Source organism: Dunckerocampus dactyliophorus, chromosome 10 (assembly GCF_027744805.1).
Source record: "Dunckerocampus dactyliophorus isolate RoL2022-P2 chromosome 10, RoL_Ddac_1.1, whole genome shotgun sequence".
In the NCBI taxonomy this organism is placed as follows: domain Eukaryota; kingdom Metazoa; phylum Chordata; class Actinopteri; order Syngnathiformes; family Syngnathidae; genus Dunckerocampus; species Dunckerocampus dactyliophorus.
In genome coordinates this window covers 25,356,289-25,377,450 of record NC_072828.1, presented here as the reverse complement: position 1 = coordinate 25,377,450, position 21,162 = coordinate 25,356,289, and the positions used below count along the sequence as shown (strand labels likewise).

Here is a 21,162-nt window from a genome sequence, read left to right as displayed (position 1 = left end):
GCCACTTTTGGGTCACGAGCCACAAGTTGAGAATCCCTGCTTTATATAATTTACACTATTTCGTGTTTTGACACAGCTCGGCACTGTTCAAGCAGTTTAGCAAAAGCTCTACTGTCAAAACCTTTTGCGTGTGGACAAATGGCCAAAGTGCACAACAGAAACTGCATTTTCACGTGCGGGCGGACATGGCCTGAGACGTGTCCTTCGTGCCGTGCTGTGAAGACGCACCGTGGCGTGACCTGCTGTACAAAAAGTGCGGAGAGCTGTCACTCCTAAAATAAAAATACCACGTTAATAACTATGCTGTCCTGCCACACCCCTTTTTTTATTCACACCATTGCACATTCAGCACAACCTGCATCACTTCCAGACCCACATAAAATGACATGGCGGGCCACATTTGGTGAGTATGATACCTGGACAGTAAAGTAAACAATAACGGAAATGAATCTGCAATAATAAAGCGATAGGTTGTGTTGGAAGCTAAGAGTACTCCTTCGTATGAGTCAATGTGGCATTTGAGATACTGTTCAAACATTGACCAACAAGCTTCAAGGAGATTACTTGGATTGTCCAAATGTTGACAGCAGACAGTGAGCGCATCCTGCTCTCAAGGATGTGTGTGTACGTGTGCTGGGGGTGGGGCTGCTAGTCTTTTCCTTTCTCATCATGCCACCAGCAGTGATGTACCTGATTGTACTCATCTCCATGTTGCCCGTGACCATCAGTCAGGGTAAGTCGGCCTTTCACATTTCTACCTCTTGAACGGATAGGCGTGTTTGTGTTGTTTTTTTTAAATAGAGCTTTAAAAGCATTTTTAAACCTTTTTTTTTAGGAAAGCACACTGGAAATTCTAAATTTAACAAATGGTTTAAAATGGAGTGGGGAAAAGGAACAGCAAAGCCAAAAACTTACCACTTCCACACTGAACGGGAGGAGAACTTCTTGACTCCATGCAGCGTGATGGTAATCTAACGTCATGTCTCAATAATACTGACACCTAGTGGCCATAATACTACATATACCTTTGTCTCTCAATAATTTTTGACTAAACAATACGCAATAGTCAACCACAAAACAGCAACCATTTATTCATTAACTCATTCAATACCAAAGACGTTCAAGGTGTCACAACACTGCAGGAGGAGGCGTGGCAGCTTGAGACAAATAAATCAAAACAAATATTTTTTGGAAACCTGAGAAGTTTCTAACTTCAGTAGTGAGAAAATGTTTTAGTTCCTACAGTGAGAGAGTAAACAGAGTCTGGGGTGAACAGAAAACCCTGCTGTAGACTAGATAATATATAACATCATTGGGGTACACATCTTCATCTAATAACTAATCCATCAGGTGTGCTGCCCCCTGAATCGTAATCCTTCAGTCAAGAATGACCCTTTTAAGCAGTTCTACACTTTTCTATCCTAGTTTGAGGACGGCCATTTCTGTTCCAGTGCCCCAGTGCATAGAGCAGGAAGGGGTCCATAAAGACATGCTTGGAGTAGAAGAACTTGCACAGAAACCCGACCTCAAGCCCATCAAACACCTCTGGGATAAACTAGAACATCATGATCATAATCGAGAAACAAAAAGACCGGAAATTTCAAATAAATCCGACTGCAGTCTTGAAACATCAGTTGGAAGTCACCCCTCCGACCTGAAAATATGAGTTAGCGCACTGAATATTTGAGGTGGGCTGCACGGTGGAGTAGTGGTTCGTACATCTTCCATGTGTGGGTTTTCTTTAGGTACTCAAGCTTCCTCCCACATCCCCAAAACATGCATGTTGGAGACTATGACACAGGCGTGTCCAAAATGCGGCCCATGGGCCATTTGTGGCCCATGGCACATTCTATAAATATAATTTAACAAGAAAGCTAAAAAAAACCCCAAAAAACAAGCCAACAACAGCAAAAATGGAAAAATCAGCAGAGATTTTACAAGAATGAAGTCAAAATATTAAAAGAAAAAAGTTGTAATCTAATGAGAAAAGTCATTTTTTGGAGAATGGTGTAATATTATGAAGAACGATATTGTCAAAATAAAGAAAAAGGCTTTTTTTTTTTAAGTCGTAATATTTTGAGAATCAGCACCTCCAAGAGTCCATGGTTCTCGCCTGAAAAAGGGTGCAACGTCATCTCTGGGTCGGGAATGACATCCTGCCTGGTTGTTTGTCTGGACTGTATGTGTACTCTGAACGACTGGTGACCAGAAGTATACAAATTTCTGTTCTAAACAGTTCTTTTTTTTACAAAGCAGAGTTAGTTAGTTTTTCGTACCTGACAGTTTCGACTGCTCGCTTGCAGTCTTCCGACGTGACCACTCTGAGGTACGAAAAACTACCTAACTCTGGTCGGTACAAAAACAAGTGTTTCCAAAGTATGAATGATAGACCAAATGGACCTCATTGGACGAGTATAAAAAATGTCTGGATAGATAGCTGAACTTCCTTTGCTTTTGATTACTGAATTGCAAGTTAATGTGAACATATTTTTAAAAGTGAAGAAAAACCCTCACATTTATTACTCCGATTTTCAAGAGCTGATGGAGAAATCGAGTGTGTTGTGGCCAGTGTTTTCCCGAGACTGATTATTAGGGCCACATTGAAAAAAAATATTGGATATTTCCACAATAAAGTCGTAAATTTATGAGAAAAAAAGACGTATTATTACGAGAATAAAGATGTAAATTTCCAAGAAAAAAAATCATAAATGTATGATTTTTTTCGTAAATGTACGATTTTTTTTTCGTAAATGTACGAGAATTAAGTCATAAATTTATGAGAATAAAGTTATACATTTACAAAAAAAAAGATACATTTACGACTTCATTCTCCTAAAGTTACGACTTTATTCCCGAAATCTCCGATTTTTTCTTTCAATGTGGCCCTAATACTCCTATTTCCCTCCTGCCATCTAGTGGAAGAGCATTGAATTGTTCTGCCTGTCACTATTCCTCACTGGCATGGATAGATAGAACAAGATATGATTTGTTGTGAATAAATAATCATTTTTGGACCTATCAAGTGAAATTGGGTAATCTCCCCAACACACCTGATGATCTCTCATGGCACATGCGGCACAGTAGGTTGGAATCACTAATTTCGCTATTTTCACACCAGTTGTTCCGCATGTATGATAGTGTCTGCAACAAAGTCATCAGCCTTGAGTGATTTGTTTTTGTTTTTAAATCTTTGTTTGCTCAATTCTAGACACCGCCTTCTCTTCAGCAACCAAACAGACGACATCGATAACGCTCACCTCTTTGTCAACAAAGCCAAATGCGGCGGGTCGGACCAGTGACACCACACAGCAGCAAGCAGTCACTCCTGCAGTGACGTCACAAGAGTCACCATGGCCTTCACAAACCCCCCACAGGAAGCAGGAGACTGGGACCCCAGTTAGCGGGCCGACGTCCAACGAGACCACGCCTCTTCTGTCGACATTCTCAGCCGCTTTAACAGACGTGACACCTCGTCACGACACAAGCAGCCAAGGTCAGCCTGCGGGTACAACATGCAATATACTTTGCTTTCATTGCATTTGATTACACATTCTTTAATATGATCAGTACCTTTTTGTGAAGACTGGCAGGGACAAATCACACGGTCCTACTGTCTTATAATAATGAGACAACTGTTATGACTTGAGTTTTGATTCAAGCCCTTTCAGTATAAAGTGCTACTTTTTGAAGTGACACAACCAGAAATCTGTCAGTTTATGAGTTGATCCGTCTCTCTCTCAGCTCCCCCACAGGTCTTCGATAAGGGCGAGCTGAGGAAAAATCCTGGACTTGTAGCCATCATCTCCATCTTCTGCATCATCCTGGCCCTTGTGCTGATAGTGGCCACGGTGAAATGTATCCATTCACCGAGGTCCGACTTTGAGAGGCTTGAAGATGTGCCCATGGTGAGTTTGAAACATGCAAGTGGAATCCCTTGTTGAAATTGACTATCGATCCATTTTGGTCTACCCTAATTTTAATAGCTGGTTGCAGTCATCACGGGCTCAAGCACACGGGGGCAAACACGTGTCGTCGTAGCAAGACGTCCAATCAGAGCGAAAAGGCTGCATGCATTCATTCAAATGGGGATTTCGGAAAAATTTATTACAGAGCTTCTAAGTCCATCATAAAAGTCCATCATAAAAGGAAAAACGTTTAAGAAACAACCAAAAAACTCACGCGCCCGAGTTTGCAGTGACCAACAAGCAAAATTGATACTAAAACCAAAGTTAAAATATTGTTGGAACTCAAAAGTGCAACTGAAGACTTTAAAATGTCTGCGAAGACTTAGAATCAAGTTACCATAGACAAGAAATGGCAAAACAATTGTTTGCCATCTACAGAATCTAAACGTTGCTGGCCGACAGGAAACAACTGAAAAAACCCAACTAAACACTGAGGCCAAACATAAACTTCACATCATTAAAGCAACTGCAGACGCCCAATTATAAATGACAGCAAAATATCTGAGAATATGGAAAAGCAAATAAGCGAATTGTATGACAACGCAGAAACCGACTCCGATGAAGAAATATCTCACCGATGCACGAATAACTCCAACATTGTCTTTCATGGCCTTAAAACCAAATGTAAAGAAATGACTTGCCTCCATACTTTTGTAGTTCTTGAACTCCTTGCCAATGTAGAAGGAAGTGTGGGCCACCAGATAGTTTGAAATGTTGACTTTGGTGATGTGATGTTGTGCGTACACACCATCTGGCTTGTCTTTTCAGCTGTAAACCTTCATAATATCATCTAAAGTCCAACATCTGTGCAGCCGGTGGTAACGGAATGGCAGCCACATTTCAATGTTTTCCCCCCCAAGTTAAAACCTCGAGTCTCGAAGTCACGTGGTTACAAGCCAGCAATAACGGGGCGAAGTGTGTGTATAGGGTAAATACTAGGGATGCTTCGATTGATCGGCCACCAATCGGTATCGGCCGATTTCCGTGAAAAAAATCACATGATCGGCATACGCCGATAAATGCCTTTCAACGCTGATCACCTGTGGCTAGCACCATTGCAGCCCGCAGCGATCCTTTCGTGCAGTGTCTCGTCCTAACTAATGTCTTGGCCAGCGTGTCCTCCCACTCTCCTTCAAAAGAAAAACAATCATGTCTACCGTGTGGAACTTATCTGCCGACACATGCCACGAAAACTATCTTGCGGGGGCAGCACTTTAAAGGGGACCTTTTATACAAATTTTTGGGCCTTTGTGTTGAGTTCTGGACTCCTATAGAGCAGCAACACACGATAACCCGCACAGAAAGCTTTCTAGATCTCCCAGACTCTGCACCTCTTCCTGCAGTGTTTCTTTGACTGCAGTGGTTTTTTGCCTCCCGCCCAAACGGTCTGTGTAATTGACTCTCTGCCTCCTGCCGAGCCCACTCCGCTGTGATTGGTCACACTCCCAAGCACTCCCGAGGACTTCCAGACAGCTGTTGAACCCATTTTGTCCGATTACTTACACAAAATAAACCCAGTTTGGACACTGGTAAATTGTTACTTACAGCTTGCTTGCCTCTTTCGACACACCCGAACAAACATTTCCTGGGAGCCATGGCTGGACGTGTTATCACCGTGAACAGAGCAAAGCAGAGCGGGGGTGCTGGACATATAAGGAAGTCCGGGTTGCATTGACGCCAATGGAACTCAGTGTTAAAAAAAACAAAAATAAAACACAGCGAGCATAGCCGTCCAATACTGCTTTCAGGGCTCACTTCCAAATGCGCGAACCTCATTACCTGACGTGCTGGCATCGTTTAACACGAGAATACAACATCATAACAACATTTATAGGTCAGAAAAGAGGAAAAGCAAAACACTTGACGGAGGATGGTGAGTTTTCGAGGCCACTGGCAGTCTAGGGACCTTGGAATTGTCCTGTCCTGGAATTGTTGAAAAAAGTATATTTAATCCATGTGATCGGTGTCGGCCTATTTCAGTCCTGGATGATTGGTATCGGAACCGGCGGCATGAAACCGTAATCGGAGCATCCCTACTAAATACATACAGTACATCTCCAACTAGCAGCATCATTTTCAATGGCTGATGCTGCTCAGGGTCACAGGTGAGCTGGTGCCCACTCTCCTCAATATGAATGAACAGTGACGTTTGGAGCGTGATAAGCGCCACAGAAGAATTGAACCGTCAGTACTGAATGAAGGCTATCATTGCCTTTGTCACCTCTTCTTCCTGCTGTGGTTTTCTGCTTTCTCTTTCACGTCAACAGGAAAGCTGACTGTATTGTTGTGTCTGAAAGAAGTCAAAGGGATGTGTGCCATGGCTAAGGTGTTTTCCCCCATGAGTAAACGCTGATCATTTCCACTCAGTATGATGCGGTGCTACTGCACAGCACTGCAAACACTATCATGAGCAAATTGTCAAATGTCGGTTGAAACTGAGCAATGTTATATTTGTAAAAGCAGCATTTTTGATACAGTATTATATTGTGCACATGTAGTCTACCTAATGTGTTAAAGTTAACAGGCAAGACGACTATTGCTAATACATACACTATTCTACTGCACAACACTTTTGTGGCTACCTGCACACAAGATTTCGAAATTTGAAAGGGCGGGATTAATCAGAGGCAAGGGGCATATCCGGACCCCGGGGCGCCAGTTGGCCATGTCTGTCACACGGGCTACAAACACTGACTTTGCGAGGCAAGTGGGTGATGATTCGCAGATAAGAGGCAGGTTTAATAAATGACAGCACAAGTGACGTCGGAAAACAAAAGTCGAGGGATCTGAAGTTTGCTTGAAGGTTAGCTCGAGGTCAGTTTAGCTGCCTCGGTAGCTTTTAGTGTCGGGTGTGGAAGTGTCAAGAGTGCTGATTCATTTGAATTTCCTGTTCGTTTATTGTGTTGTTGCAACACGACTTAAATATGGAAGGAGGTCAGCAAGGAGGAAAACAGCAAGGAGCTTTTTATAACATAAAGTGTTTTTTATCATGGTTATTATTCAGGAAATAACTCATGACAAAACAGTAAGACGGTGTCCGTGTTGTGTCTTGCTGCTACATTGTGTCTTTGGGAACACTCACATCAAGAATCACGCCTTCAATGAGGGTAAAAGTAATCTTAAATGTTCATTTATCCCTTCCATTTGTCGTTTATATGCATTTAAGACTGTTCAATGCCTGTAAAACTATAAACAACACAACGCTGATGACTTCACAGATGGGGTGCGTTGCTGACTTCTGTAGCAAGCTAGCTTCATCGCTAGAAGCTAAGGACGTTTTGTGCTAAAAATACATTAAGAACACAGTTGGACTCACACAGTGTATTAATAACACGACACGACGCAAACCGAGGCAAAATTTTGGAACTATAATCACTGAAAAACACCCTAACCTATGTCACTTCCTCCTTTAGCAAATTTTTACGACAGCGCTTCTGCGACGTCACGCGGTGTGGTAGTGGAACATACAGTAAATGGTCAATAACCATACTTCATATATGTAATATACTGGGGGGGTTGTTTTATTAGTGATTATTATTAAAAAAGTTCGTTAGCATGCGGATGTTTCTATCGTCTCATGACCTCCACCAAGACTGAGCTTCGTAAAAAATTACGCACTGCACGTAGCGCAGACGTAAACGTCATATCCGGTTAAGTCAACGTAAATAAACAGAATAAAACACACAAAATGCAGTTGTATTTGATTGTAAACAACCAAAAGCAGAGTGCAATGATGGATTCATGTAGACTTTTTTTCTAAAAGGAGAAATACCGTCCATCCAAACATATCTTCCTAGCAAATGCTCTTGTCTGTATGTTTTCAGTGGAGAAAAAAACTTCATACGGGACCAGGAAAAGAGGGCTTAGAAATTATCCACTTGCACCATGCGTAGAGCTGATTGCTTTTCCGGGACGGATTGCGCAGTGACTAGCCTCGCAGGCGGGTCCATCTTACCTTAGAAGCGCCAGGAGAAAATTCATTTGCATTTCTAAACATATTTATTGCTTTACATGTTTTATGCTCACTTTTTGTCTCTTCCACAGCATCTATAAATGCATCATATCGACAATTATGCAAATTTGACCCGCCATCCTCCCCACCCATGGCCACAGATACATTGCAGTCCTGTATGAATGGAGCACTGTATGATGATAAGAATGCTGCTTTTGAATGTGCTTTTTTAATCTTTCCAGGACAAAATGAATGAAGGATCTCCGTTTGCTCGCGACTCGAAATAAGACTTCAAGAGACCCACGCAACAACAAAGCAGCAGCTCAAGTCTCCCCGTACAGCACTTTCTTATCAGTGAATACTTCTGCCTTTGCTTCTCCTTTTTAAAAGACAACCGGCCATTTACCAGCATGTTTGGTCATATTGTGAATTGCAAAAATCGCACTTACACATAGCGGAGGATGTAGGCGTGTATGTTGAAGTTGTTGTTTAACTTTATTAATAACAAAACCTGAGGTATGACAATTTGATCTGCATGTTATGTATTGATGTTTTTCCACACAAATAACGACGCATCAGATGGATTATCAAAACTAAAGAAGGGACCAGTTTGAAAAACATATTTCAATATTTTAAGATATATAACTCTAATGAATGAACATCCACGTAAAATATGGCTTCCTACTTCGACGGTTTTCTTTTAATTGCTGACTCATGCTTATGCTATGCCACCTGACGCTATTGTTGTCCCCTCACACACGTCAAGTTTCCTGAGCAAGATGACTCAGAGCGGTCATACGCACACAGCTGTACGCACGCTCGGACGCTGAGTGGCAAAAAGGTCAGCCTGGCGACACGACATGACCCACATGAATTTAATGACATTTCCTTCCTAATGTAACCTTAAAACCAAGAACCACATGACACGAGGGCAACATAATAACAGGCCATGCTGTCAGTGTCTGTTTTCTCAGTTCAGAGCTTTAAATTAAGGTCATGTTACCCAAACCACTTCAAACTATTGATTAAACACTTTCACTTTCTACCTTTTAAAAACACAATAACTATAAATAAATGAATAACTTACTTCTTTTGTGCCGTCGGTATGACAGCCATTTTGGAATTTGCTGGCATCCTGGAATGCGGGTGTTTTTCTCCTTGACTTTTTCAAATTGTTCCTCCCACATCAACCATCTTCATCATTTTATATGACAAAGTAGTCATTGTACTATTTAGTGATGGGAAACTCCATTCGTTTTACCATAGGACTCACTCACTGAAGTGACAGTACATGGTGCAGAACTCGCACATTCGCAACAATTTGTGAATCGGGTAGTCGATTCACTTGCGTTACCCGTCACTGAGCGCATGCGCACAAATTCACACGCGCACAACAAGCCGCCTCCCACCACCCCTGAACGGAGTGTGGGTAAGTCAACAAGTACATGCATGAGACAGGTACCCGTGAGTCCTGTTCAGCAAAAACGTTTTGAACGACTTGTTCATGATTCGCACATTTCTAGTGGTAGTAGTACCAGTGTTGCCAACTTGGAGATTTTGTCGCTAGATCTGGCGTTCTGACCTGGCAGTCCAACCCCCCTTGACAACATATTTTCTCAAATCTAGCGACTTTTTCTGGGATTGTTGGGGAGTTTTGTGGTATTTGGGGACTCAAAAGTGAAAGCACGTATTGTTCTGCATTTTGTGTTGTCACTGAGCAACAGCAGGTGCCGCTGACAGTTCCGCCCCACCCAAAGGCAGTCACAAGCCGGGAGTGTACAGTCAGCTTCCGCGGCAAACTGCCTGGATAAAAGAGGAGGCTGTTTTTTTTATTGTTAGCCAATCGCTACTCTTTATTTGTAAAATGACGTGGATTATCTTGCAATTCGTGGGGTGAATGTAAGTAATTAATAAACCAGTTGCTATTAAATATATTCACCAGAAGAGTGTGCTACTCACGAACCACACTGAGTCATGTTAATTTAGAGCCTCCGATTAACTTAACATGCATGTTTTTGGAATGCGGGAGGAAACCAGAGTGCCCGGAGAAAACCCATGCGCACATGGGGAGAACATGCAAACTCCACGCAGAGATGCCCGAGTGGACGTCTTCCCGATCTTCTGACTGTGTGGCCAACATGCTTACCACTTGGCCACCGTGCAGCCCTATTCTATGTTCATTTGTGCGAATTGAAATAAGTTCTCAACAGCTATTTTAATAAAGGTGTGTTTTTACTCACTTTTTTGTCTCTCTTACAGGTTATGCTTTTTTCCTACAGTGTTTTACAACATCACATGCAAATAGTATGCAAATTAGTCATCTAGCGACTTGTAGGACAGCCAATAGCTACTTTTCTTACTAAGAAGTTGGCAACAGTGAGTAGTACTAGTCCTGAAGTGCACCACAGAGGACATTGCAAAAATGATTTCAGTATCTTCAAAAATTTATGTTTTTCCCAAAACTACCTTCAACTTTTGATTAAAAACTTTAATTTTCTCCCGATAAAAACCCAATAATTGGATAAATTAAAATAACTTAACTCTTGCGTCGATGAAACACGCTGGTCGGTATGGCAGCCATTTTGGGAAGGCGGATATTTTATTTCCATTGGACAAACCCCATCAAATCAGTGGAAAGCCCAGGGTGTCATCTCCACAGCACAACAGGTTTCATTCTTGCAGGGTGTTGTGCATTTAGGCTGTGAAATGCTTGTCCTTTACAAAGGCCAAGCTAATACGACTATAGCTAAGGTAAGTCTGATTTATATTACATTTTGATAATAAAAGGATATCACTAAATTACTTTTCAGTTAATTGCTTATGAAGTTAGACCTCCATCATGCCGTCAAATATATATCATGTGTAAAATATGCATTTTTTTGTCAATTAATAAAACAGGAATTATGAGCTCAGCTCGCTAGCTGGAGACTCCTCGTGCTCGTTGTAGTAGAGTTGTTTATCCTGTCATGTGATCCCTTGGAGACGTCACAGTGACGTAGCGCCACTCGGCGCAGCAGCATGTAGAGTTTGAAGTCTAACAATCCAACTAACCTGCTGCAATAAAAATGGAAGCGGCGATAAGTAAGTGTGGCCGTGTGGACTTGTTGAAGAAGAAGACGCGGTTTTGCTCCCCACGTCGATGAAGAGACGCCATCGACAGACCAGTCCACGTCTCTCCGGTGAGTTAAAAGTTCTTTAAAAGTCGAAATACTTCACGTCCGCGCTCTGCTGCAACGCTCTTAACGTCATTAAGGGCGAGAAACGAGGTGCATTATATTTCTATGTCTTTTAGAGTTTAAATTGTCATGTATGATTGCAACATGATGCTTACTATTTAACGATGAACACGTTGCAGAATTTAATTCAGCCTAAGGATTTTGTTTCTAATTGTGTTGTAATGTAAGCAGCAACGTGTGCTGTGTATGTCCACAAACTATTTATGATTTCCCTCCTGCTGGCTTTTTATCTCCTTCCTTCCACCATTTATCTGCTTCCTTTATTCTGCTGCCTAACTCCCTCACTCACTTAGACAGACAGACAGGGCTTGACGTGGATTATTTCTTCTTTCCTGTATCTCAAGGACAGAAGGAATTGTCCAAAAATGTTCAAATCATCCCCGTGGAACCTCAACAGCTCGATTTGGGGGCCTCTAAATTGCATTTGGAAAGAACAGAAATAATCAGTTCCAGCATCAAACTTAATAAATCCTTTATTAACTGTTCAGTCAGTGTTTAAAGTAACAGTGTAACGTTCTCAACGGCGGTACAAGTGTAAAAAGAAGCAAGTTAATATTTAGACATAGAAACAATAAAACACGGCGGTCTTTAATAACAACGGTATAACGTGAAGGTGATTCCAGAGGTTGTTTTTACAAGAGTAAAAAGAAGTTAAAAACCTCTCTGTTTACTAGTTTTGCTTGCTTGCTTTACGTAACATCTGGAGCATGTTCATCTTAAAAAAAAAAAAGAAAAAGAGTTCAGCGTTCATCCTTTGATTGTCTCTGAACTGGCCTTTGTTGGTGAAACACCACCGTTTGAGGTGTGACATCACGTGGGGTTTGAACTCCAAAGTTGTGTGCGTCATTAAAGGCATGATTCTGAATTTTATAACTGAAGGGATTTTCAGGGCGAGGTTCTCTGCTGTAGTTCCTGTTCCTACTTTACTCACGTTCTGATAGGGGGGTCCAAAGTGTGGGCTGGGTATTTATTGGGCCTTAGCCAATTAAATTAATCATAAAATTAATGAATAATTTATTAGATAATACACTAATTTGCTTTGTCACTTATGATAGAAAGCTAAGATGCAGTGTTTTGTTGAGATATCTTCAAGGGATAGTTGGGATTTTTTGACACAGAGTTGTATGACATCCCCATCAGCAGTGTAGCGCATCAACAGTTCCTTTCTCCCTTCCTCTTTAATTTCTAAAGAGTATTTAACATTGTAATTGGAATCTCAAGAGCATAAGAACATAAGAAATTAAGCAAAAAAAGACAAAGAGAACCCTCAATGAAAATAAAATGGACTCTCGGTCTCTTTTGGCAAAAATTGCACTTTAAAAATTTAAATCATAACCAAAAACAATAAAAAATAGACCCCGTCTCTGTTAAGAAAAAAAAAACACTCCAATAAGAACCACACACACACAGTTATGTAGTGTATTGTTGGACCACATAGTTGTGGTAAAATGCAATGTTTCTGATGTCCTTCAACACGCCTTCTTTCACTCGGTTATACAGTTCAGGAATTGCTGTTTGTGACTTGTACGTTCTCCCAGGCCATTCGTACTGTCTGTCAAACATTTCTAACATTTCCCGAAATGTTGGCTCTTCAACCGTATTGAAAGGTTGCATTTCTTTTGCAATGTCACGAGCGACACTGTCGCACATTTTGCGCTGTTTGTTTAGATTTACTTTGCCGACCAAACGCTTCAGTAACCGTTGGTGGTATCGCCCTTCTTCCTCGTCACTACTTTCCAACAAATGCGACATACTTGTTGGGACAAAGACGCTCAATGTCTGAGAGGAGGGTTTACTCTTTCTGTTCATTCCTTTGGGGCACCAACACGCTCAGACAGATGCAAAGTGTGTGGTAAAGAGACGAAACAAACACGTGTGTGTGCACATGTCAATTTATCGAGGCCGGCAAAATGATCAACTTTGTTTTTTTTAAATTGTTCGATTAATCGATTTATCGGTTATGGTGACAGGCCTACGGTACAAAACATTTAAGCACATATTGTGCGCTGGTCTTAGTTAATTATATTTTTAGACTTTGCTACGGGCGCAGTGGTGGTTCTAGCTATGGGCCACATGGGCAATTGCCCAGGGCAGCATTCTCTTGGGAGAAAGAAAAAAAAATCAAATTTATTGTGTTCAGCTCTGATTTCCTCATTAAGTCAGGATGTGTGGCAGATGGGCACCCTCTACAGGCGGCATAGTCATCATCGTCAAAAGATCCACCACGTGACGTGGCTCAAACCATGCTCAAAAATAAAAGATGTTTCATTCTTAATATCCATCCATCCATTTTGTATGCCACTTATCCTCGTTAGGGTCGCGGGGCATGCTGGAGCAGCCTATCCCAGCTAACTTCGGGCGAGAGGCGGGGTACACACTGGACTCGTCGCCAGCCAATCAGAGGGCACATATAGACAAACAACCATTCACACTCACATTCATACCTATGGACAATTTAGATTCGCCAATTAACCTAACATGCATGTTTCTGGAATGTGGGAGGAAACCGGAGAACATGCAAACTCCACACAAAGATGTTCAACAGAGATTCGAACCCAGGTCTTCCTGTTCTCCTGACAGTATGGCCAACATGCTAACCACTAAGCCACCATGCGGCCCCTCATTGTTAATATTATATGTTACATTGTATTCATTATATCACAGGCCAAGAGTCTCTCAAACAAATATTATTTCAATTTCAAATTCATAAAAAAAAAAAACTGCTAGAAAGTGTAATGAGATTGAAACGTGAGCGATCACACACATTGGCAGAGTTAGGCTGAGCATGTGATGCGCTGTCGTCAATTGACTACACGTTTTACGGGCTCTTGTTCATTCTCCTGATAATAGAAACAAAGTGAAAGTTGTGTATCTGGTCACAAGTGCCAGCAAGGCAGACAGGTGATTCCGGTGCATTAAATAATATGCTATATATTTATCTATATAGCATATATATCATTCATGCAATATATTTCTTAAAGTTGTTTTCAACTTAAAAAAAAAGCAGTTTTTATTTTGTAGTAGCACACCGCCACGATCAATTACATGTGGCTGAAACCCTGACCACTATGGGAGCATTAGAAATTGTTTTTAAATGTACTAAAATTGGAATTCTAATTGACTGAGACGACTAAATGAGCCCATATGTTGCGATTAAATTTGGATTCAGGCTTAAGCACGTTTACCCAAGCATGCAGTGAACCTGTGGCAGAGCCCTTAGGCTTGTCAGACCTGTTCCCGTGATGAGGGGGCATTTCCCACAGTGTCATCACTTGTGTATCCATTAGGTGGCACTCTGTTCCTGCACTCTTTCTGCTTCTCCCCATCTGCAGCTGCTTTTCTTATCTGCATAATTGAAGGGGAAAATCACTGTAAATTTGCCTTTTCTTTAAGAAATTCCTCATGGGGGGGGGAAATGTGAAATATTTGTCACAGTGACAGGTGACTGTGGTAAATGTCAGCTGATTTTTTCCCCCCCCCCTTCTTCTGGTATAAAATGCAGTCTTATCTTGTGACATCCATTGCAGGAAAATGTCACTTGTCATAGTTCTTATTTAGAGAATTCCCTGCGAGTGCTTTCCAATTCTAAGTGTGACAAGACAACAACACGTCGACATTTTTGCCTTGTGATACCGCAAAATGGTTCCTACTGCTTATGTCACCTTTTTAGACATTTTTCTTCGTTTTTCCATGCGTAATGCATATTTCATAATGACACCAATCAGGTCTTCACGAAGACCAAGAAGGTCGCCAGTTCTCTCTACAGAGCGCCTTTCTATTCGATGTACAAGCATTTGTTCCCCAATACCATTGTGAATGAAATCCTGGAAAAGCATATTAGTACAAACTAAAGCATATTAGTATTAACTTCGCTCTTTGCGCTTCTTTTCCCTTTTTGCTGTTGTTTTTTTTTTATATTGTTTAATTTTCCAAATATTTCAACTTTCTTCTTAAATAACCATTGGAACATTGCTTTTGGTAATATTGTGACTTTATTCACATAATATTGTAACTTTTTTCCCCAACCTTTCAAACAAAAATTCAACTTTTTTATTTGTGTTTTCTCATGATTTTACAACTTAAAAAAATATTTAATATTTAAACTGTTGGCTTCTAAAATGACATTATTTATTTTCATAATATTCTGAGTTTATTCTCATCAAATTGACACTTTTTTTCTTTTAATATTTTTACTTTATTCTCGGCTGTTTTGTTTTTTAAATTTTCCAACAATTACAACTTTCTTCCTTTAAATTTTGTGCTTGTAATTCTGACTTTATTCCTTTTATTTTCGTAACATTACAACATCTTTCACAACTGAATTTTCCATAAATTACAACTTTATTCATTTGTTTTTTTGTTTCTCATAATGATATGACATAGAAAGAGAGTCTTTAATATTTCAACTCTTTGCTTCTGAAATGACATTATTTTTCTTCATAATGTTACGGGTTTATTCTCGTCACTTGCCACTTTTTTCTCTTTATATTTTTTCTTTATTCTCGCAAAATTAGAGCTGTTTTTTTTTTCATTTTTGCTGGTGGTTTTTTTTTTAAATTTTCCAACAGACTTTATTCCTTTATTTTTGTAACATTGCTTCTAAAACCACACTATTTTTCTTCATATTATTAAGTTTATACTTGTCAAATTGTCACATTTTTCTTAATATTTTACTTTATTCTCGCAAAATTACTGCTGATTTTTCATTTCTTTGCATTTATTTATTTATTTTTATAGTTTTCTTGTGAAATTATATTTTTAGAATGTGCCGCGGGCCAATAAAAAAAAACAGATGCAGGCTGCAAATGGCCACAAATTTGTACACCCATGACATAAATGAATCTTCCTGGGACTCTATGACAACCACAGTCAACCACGGTTGTCTAAAAACAAGCAAGAATTGTGTTTAGCCGACAGTCAAGCATGGTGGCGGTAGCGTCATGGTCTGTGGCTGCACGAGTGCTGCTGGCGCTGGGGAGCTGCGGTTCATAGACCCAGAAACATGCTTTCCAACCGTGTAGGAGCCTATGTACTGTGACATTCCTCCCAACATTCCAAGCCTAAACATACCTCCAGATGATAAGTGCCTGGCTGAGGAAGATGAAGGTGATGGAATGACCAAGTATGTCTCCAGACCTGAACCCCATTGAGCACTCGTGGGGCGTCCAGGAGCGTGAGGTGTCAACAGTCAGCAGCGCCGTCATCACAGGGGAATGTAAGAGGAATCCAGTACCTTTGCATCTCTGGTGAATCCCACGCCCAAGGGGATTAAGACAATGCTAGATAACAGTGGTGCTCACACTAAATATTCACAATTTGGATATGTTCACCGCGACCCTAATGAGGAAGAAGCGGTATAGAAAATGGATGGATGGATGGATATGTTCACTGTTGCGGAGTACTTGCGTGTTGCCAGCTATTTAGACAATAATGCGTGTGTGACTTATTTTCAGAAGATGGTAAAGTTGTACTGCTTTCCAAGCTGTACACAGACTTCTCCAAGTTCACTCAATTCATTTGGATTGCACGATATTGTCAATTGAGAAGATATAATAAGGTGGTTGCTGAAATTTGATAGGTGTGCTCACTTTTTACTGTATTTACGTTTGGCATCGTGTGACAATCACGTTTCCCCCTCAGCAGATTTATAGTTTGATGACCAAACTCTTGAACGTTGGTCAGACTCTTTGAGACCTTATCAGCTTATGTTTTAGTCAGTCATATCTGCTCTGCGTCACTGTGACGATACCATCACAAGACGTCTTGTTTTCACTTCATGATGGCTGACTGAAGATCTGCCGGCAAGGACGCCTTGTTTTCTTGCTTGTAAATCATTGCAGACCTGGTGGAGCTCTGAATATCATGCCGCCAGACACTTCTAATCAGTTCAAAGCATTTTCATAGACTTTAAAATCTAACAGGTTTGCACAGAAGGTATTTCATGAAATGACTGTGCTGTTTATTTAAATGGAATGATGGAGTTTATTTTTTTTTTTCTGCGAGCAGCGGGAGAAAGCTGGATGCTGCATTTCTGCAATACAAATGAGCACCATTTTAGGTTTGAGCATGATGACCGTCATAAGAGGATGACCTTCCTAAGGCAGTTAGTGTTTAGTGGGGTACTAATGAGATGACTCATTAGGATTTAAGAGCTGGTTAAGTACCTCGTTCATTTCAACATTTTTGTCTGTTTTCACATTCTGTTAGATATACAGCTGATAGATAGATAATTATAGAAATAATATTATATAATATATAAGATAATAGATAGAAAATGGATGGATTTATTTTTATTTTTATTTTTATTTTTATTTTTATTTTTATTTTTATTTTTATTTTTATTTTTATTTTTATTTTTACTTTTAAAAACGTGTTATTTCATATACCATACAGAGGTATCTTGTGTGTCTCTACTAGGGGGTGTAACGAATCATTTGAATAACGATTCGATTTGTACCATGATTCATGGTTGCAGATACGATTGAGGGACGATATTGGTTCATTTTGAACGATACGATCCTAACCGATTCAGTAACTTTTTAATGAAAGTGCAACCAGTACTTCAGGTTGAATTGACACGTTAACCTTTTCTGCTCTCGTTTTCAGTATTCAAGACATTTTCAATAAGTACAGTAAGTGCAACCAACCTTTCAACAGTAGGTTTACCTGCAACTTCTGCTTTTGTTTTCATCATAAAATATAACAATATTAATATCAAAATAAAGTGCAACCAACATCTCTTCAGGTTGAATTAACAGTAGGTTTACCTGCTACTTGCTGCTGCAAGAGGTGTGGACGGTCAGCGTTGTGTGAAATCCCATGCCGCCTTTCGAAGGTGGTTGGAGAGATTTGTCTTGTTACCGTGGTATTTTACTTGACCTTTATACAGTATATCCTCCAAACAACGAGCGACTTATTTAGAACATCTCCCTGTTTGCAAAAGCCAAAGTGTTTCCACACACTGGAGCACAATGGTGGCTTAATTATTTCTCGCTTGCCGGCTCGTCCTCTGCCATCCGCCAGGCTACGTTTTGTTGTCTGTGGCGATGACGTCACAGACAGGCAGACCAAATGTAGTTGAATCATAGGAATATAAATCGATACGTCGATGTAGTAGATGAATCATTACACCCCTAGTCTCTACTGTGAAAAGAATTGAGGAGTAGCGGCTCCATACTGCAGCGCTTTTTCGCATTCTTTTATTGGGGTACTTAAAGGATGGAGCTAGACAAATTGCCGCCAGTTGATCGGATGGCTGATTCAGTTTTGTGTAACAACACACAAAAAAATAAGCCTTTTGTCAAACACATCTTTCCTTTTTTGCCCACATTTGTTGTCTGTGTTTACTGTGTCACATCCCTTTGTCGAATTCATTGGAGAGGAGTCACAGAGTGTTGCGATGTGATGATGTCACGCTATTTGCGTAGCGGGTGTAGTTATCATCCTCCCTGAGATGGAAACACAAGCCAGTTCAACTTTTGCTATGTCAAACTTATTCCATGGCAGCCTTACACAGCATGACTGAACAGCACACATATAAAAATGGTAATTTAACTAAACCAAATTTCTCCCGTTTAACTTATGAACGTGCATTTGAAAGCCGATGTTGCCTGCTACTTTCCTGCAATATTGCACAGCTGCGGTCATGCCTCACAGCTGTGTAAGGTGAGAATGAGTGGCTATAATGCTGGAGGCACTTTGCTTTGGAAATGAGACTGTCAAAAAGTATCTTGGACACACGTGTGAAGCAGTTCTGATCAATGTATCAGGGCCAGAGGGCTTGTAAGCTCATGAGAAGACTGAAAATACTCTTTCATCTTGGAAAAATGTTTTAATGTAAGAATAAAAGTTGAGGATATTTAGACATGGTTGGCTGACGCTTGTGTAAGTACTGTATCTTGCTATAATTCAGACATTTGGTCTTATTTAGGGTCCCATTCATTGTTCATTTGTGTTTACCGTTTGCACTGGATGGATGGCACCACCAGATTTTCCATACAGTTAATTTTTAGTTTAGACCAGTACAGGGGTTTTCAAAGTGTAAGACTGCCTTGCTCTATGAGGTGCCAGAAGACTAACGAGGCGGCGCAGCAACTTGAGAAAAAGAAGGAATAACACAGTTTTCAAACCTGCTAAGCTAACATCAGTTACAGTGTGTCAAAGTTATTCCTACAGTGAGTCAACAGTGTCTGAGAACAAAACTACAAACTGTATAAATACAGTGGCGCCTCGGTTAGCGTGTTTTTTGGTTAACACAGAAAATGTATGGCACAATTTTGCCTCGGTTTGCGTACATTTTTCGTTCAGCATACAATACAGTATAGAAGCAGGCTACTTATCAAACAGGAAGCAATACAGTATGTGAAGCTTAGAGAATATACATCTGCAAGTTTAAATATATTGTGCGGCCTTGTGGTTAGCATGTTGGCCACACTGTCAGGAGATTGGGAAGATCTGGGTTTGAATCTCCGAAAATCTGGAGTTTGCGGCGTTTCTCCCCATGCATGCGTGGGATTTCTCCGGGTACTCCGGCTTCCTCCCACATTCCAAAAACATGCATGTTAGGTTAACCGGAGACTCTAAATTTTCCATAGGTATGAATGTGAGTGGCAATGGTTGTTTGTCAGCTGGGTTATGCTCCAGCATCCTGAGGACAAGCGGCATAGGAGTAAAGTATAAAGTATATTTATTTGAAATAATGAATGAAATGAAGTCAAAACTGTATTACTTGGTGATGTGATGTTGTTTTTCTTTTGTCTCAGCTGCTGTCCTGCTGCAACAACTTACTGGCATCAATGTCTTGGCTTGAGGTAAACACACACACGCATACACAGTGGGTAACAAAAAGTAATATATGGTAATCTTTATAGAAACAATAATCCGCTAAGATGACATGACAAGATGAATTACTGAGTTGTTTGTTGTAATGTAATGTAAACAACAGCATCATCAAATCTTTTCCAGTTATTTTCTTTTTCTCGAGAAATGATTTAGTTTCTCTCTGCCTGCATGGTAATTCATGTTGCGCATCCGGTACCTATGGGTTACGGTAATGCGTAAGGAATGCTGAGACAGGTTCTATTCTGAGAATGATGCAAATCACAGTCTTTGCACACTTGGGTGTCATTGTGCCTTCAGTGTAGGTGAAAGCTTTCTATCTTTGCTTGGGGCTCCCTGCTGTGATACATGCCCAGAAATCAGACTCACAGTGGGAAGGTCATCATGCTCGCTTTTCCCACCATCGTGATCAATTAATATTCACTTTCTCAATTAGGGAAATAGCAGAAGCTGTGATTGCGCCCATGCATATTTAGGATATCGTCATCATGAAACGCTCTCATCTCTGATTACATCATGCTGGTACATACTGTGCGTGTGTGTGTGCGCAAGTTAGTTTAAAAGGGCGAGTGCCATGTTGTTGTCTGAGTAAATTCCTAGAAAATAAATGAATCCTACAAGCTTTGTATTGATGAACATTACATTACACCTAACTAAAGTGTAAATGCAGCTATAACAGCTTTTACTTTTCGGGGGAGACTTTCTACAAGATGCTGGAGTATGTATGTGGGAAGTTTGGTCCATTTGTCCAGAAAGACAATTTGTGAGGGCCTGCTCTGGTGGTTCATCCCAAAGGTGTCTGATGGGGTTGAGGTCAGCGTTTTCTTAAAATCGGTGGCACCAGACTTCATCCAAGGATGCCGTTACGAACCTTGTTTTGTGCACCAGGACATCAATCATGCTGGAACAGAAAAGGGCCTTCCCCATACTGTAGTATATTTGAATACACAGTGTCACGGGTAGGCACACGGCCGATAACCGGATTCATAGACCCTGACCCATGACACACACAAAGTACAGCTTTTGAGAAAATTATTAGATCCTATCTTTTTAACTTTTTTGAAACAGAAAGCATTTATTTTATGATATAAAAAAAGACAAGAATGCTGATGTTGACACAACATTATTGAATACAGTGGAACCTCGGTTTTCATTAGTAGTCCATTCCAAA

At 40.5% G+C, this 21,162-nt stretch overlaps 1 protein-coding gene across 1 annotated transcript in view; it reads left to right on the top strand.

Annotated features, from left to right (window-relative positions):
• Window positions 1–10,920: 10,920 nt before the first annotated feature.
• The window catches only part of pde4cb (phosphodiesterase 4C, cAMP-specific b), a 101,861-nt gene continuing 91,619 nt past the window's right edge, over window positions 10,921–21,162 (top strand). The window contains exons 1-2 of the mRNA XM_054788525.1: window positions 10,921–11,096; window positions 19,916–19,963. Of these exons, the coding sequence (XP_054644500.1) occupies window positions 19,949–19,963 (15 nt within the window). The 5' untranslated portion in view covers window positions 10,921–11,096; window positions 19,916–19,948. The remainder of the gene's footprint in view (window positions 11,097–19,915; window positions 19,964–21,162) is intronic.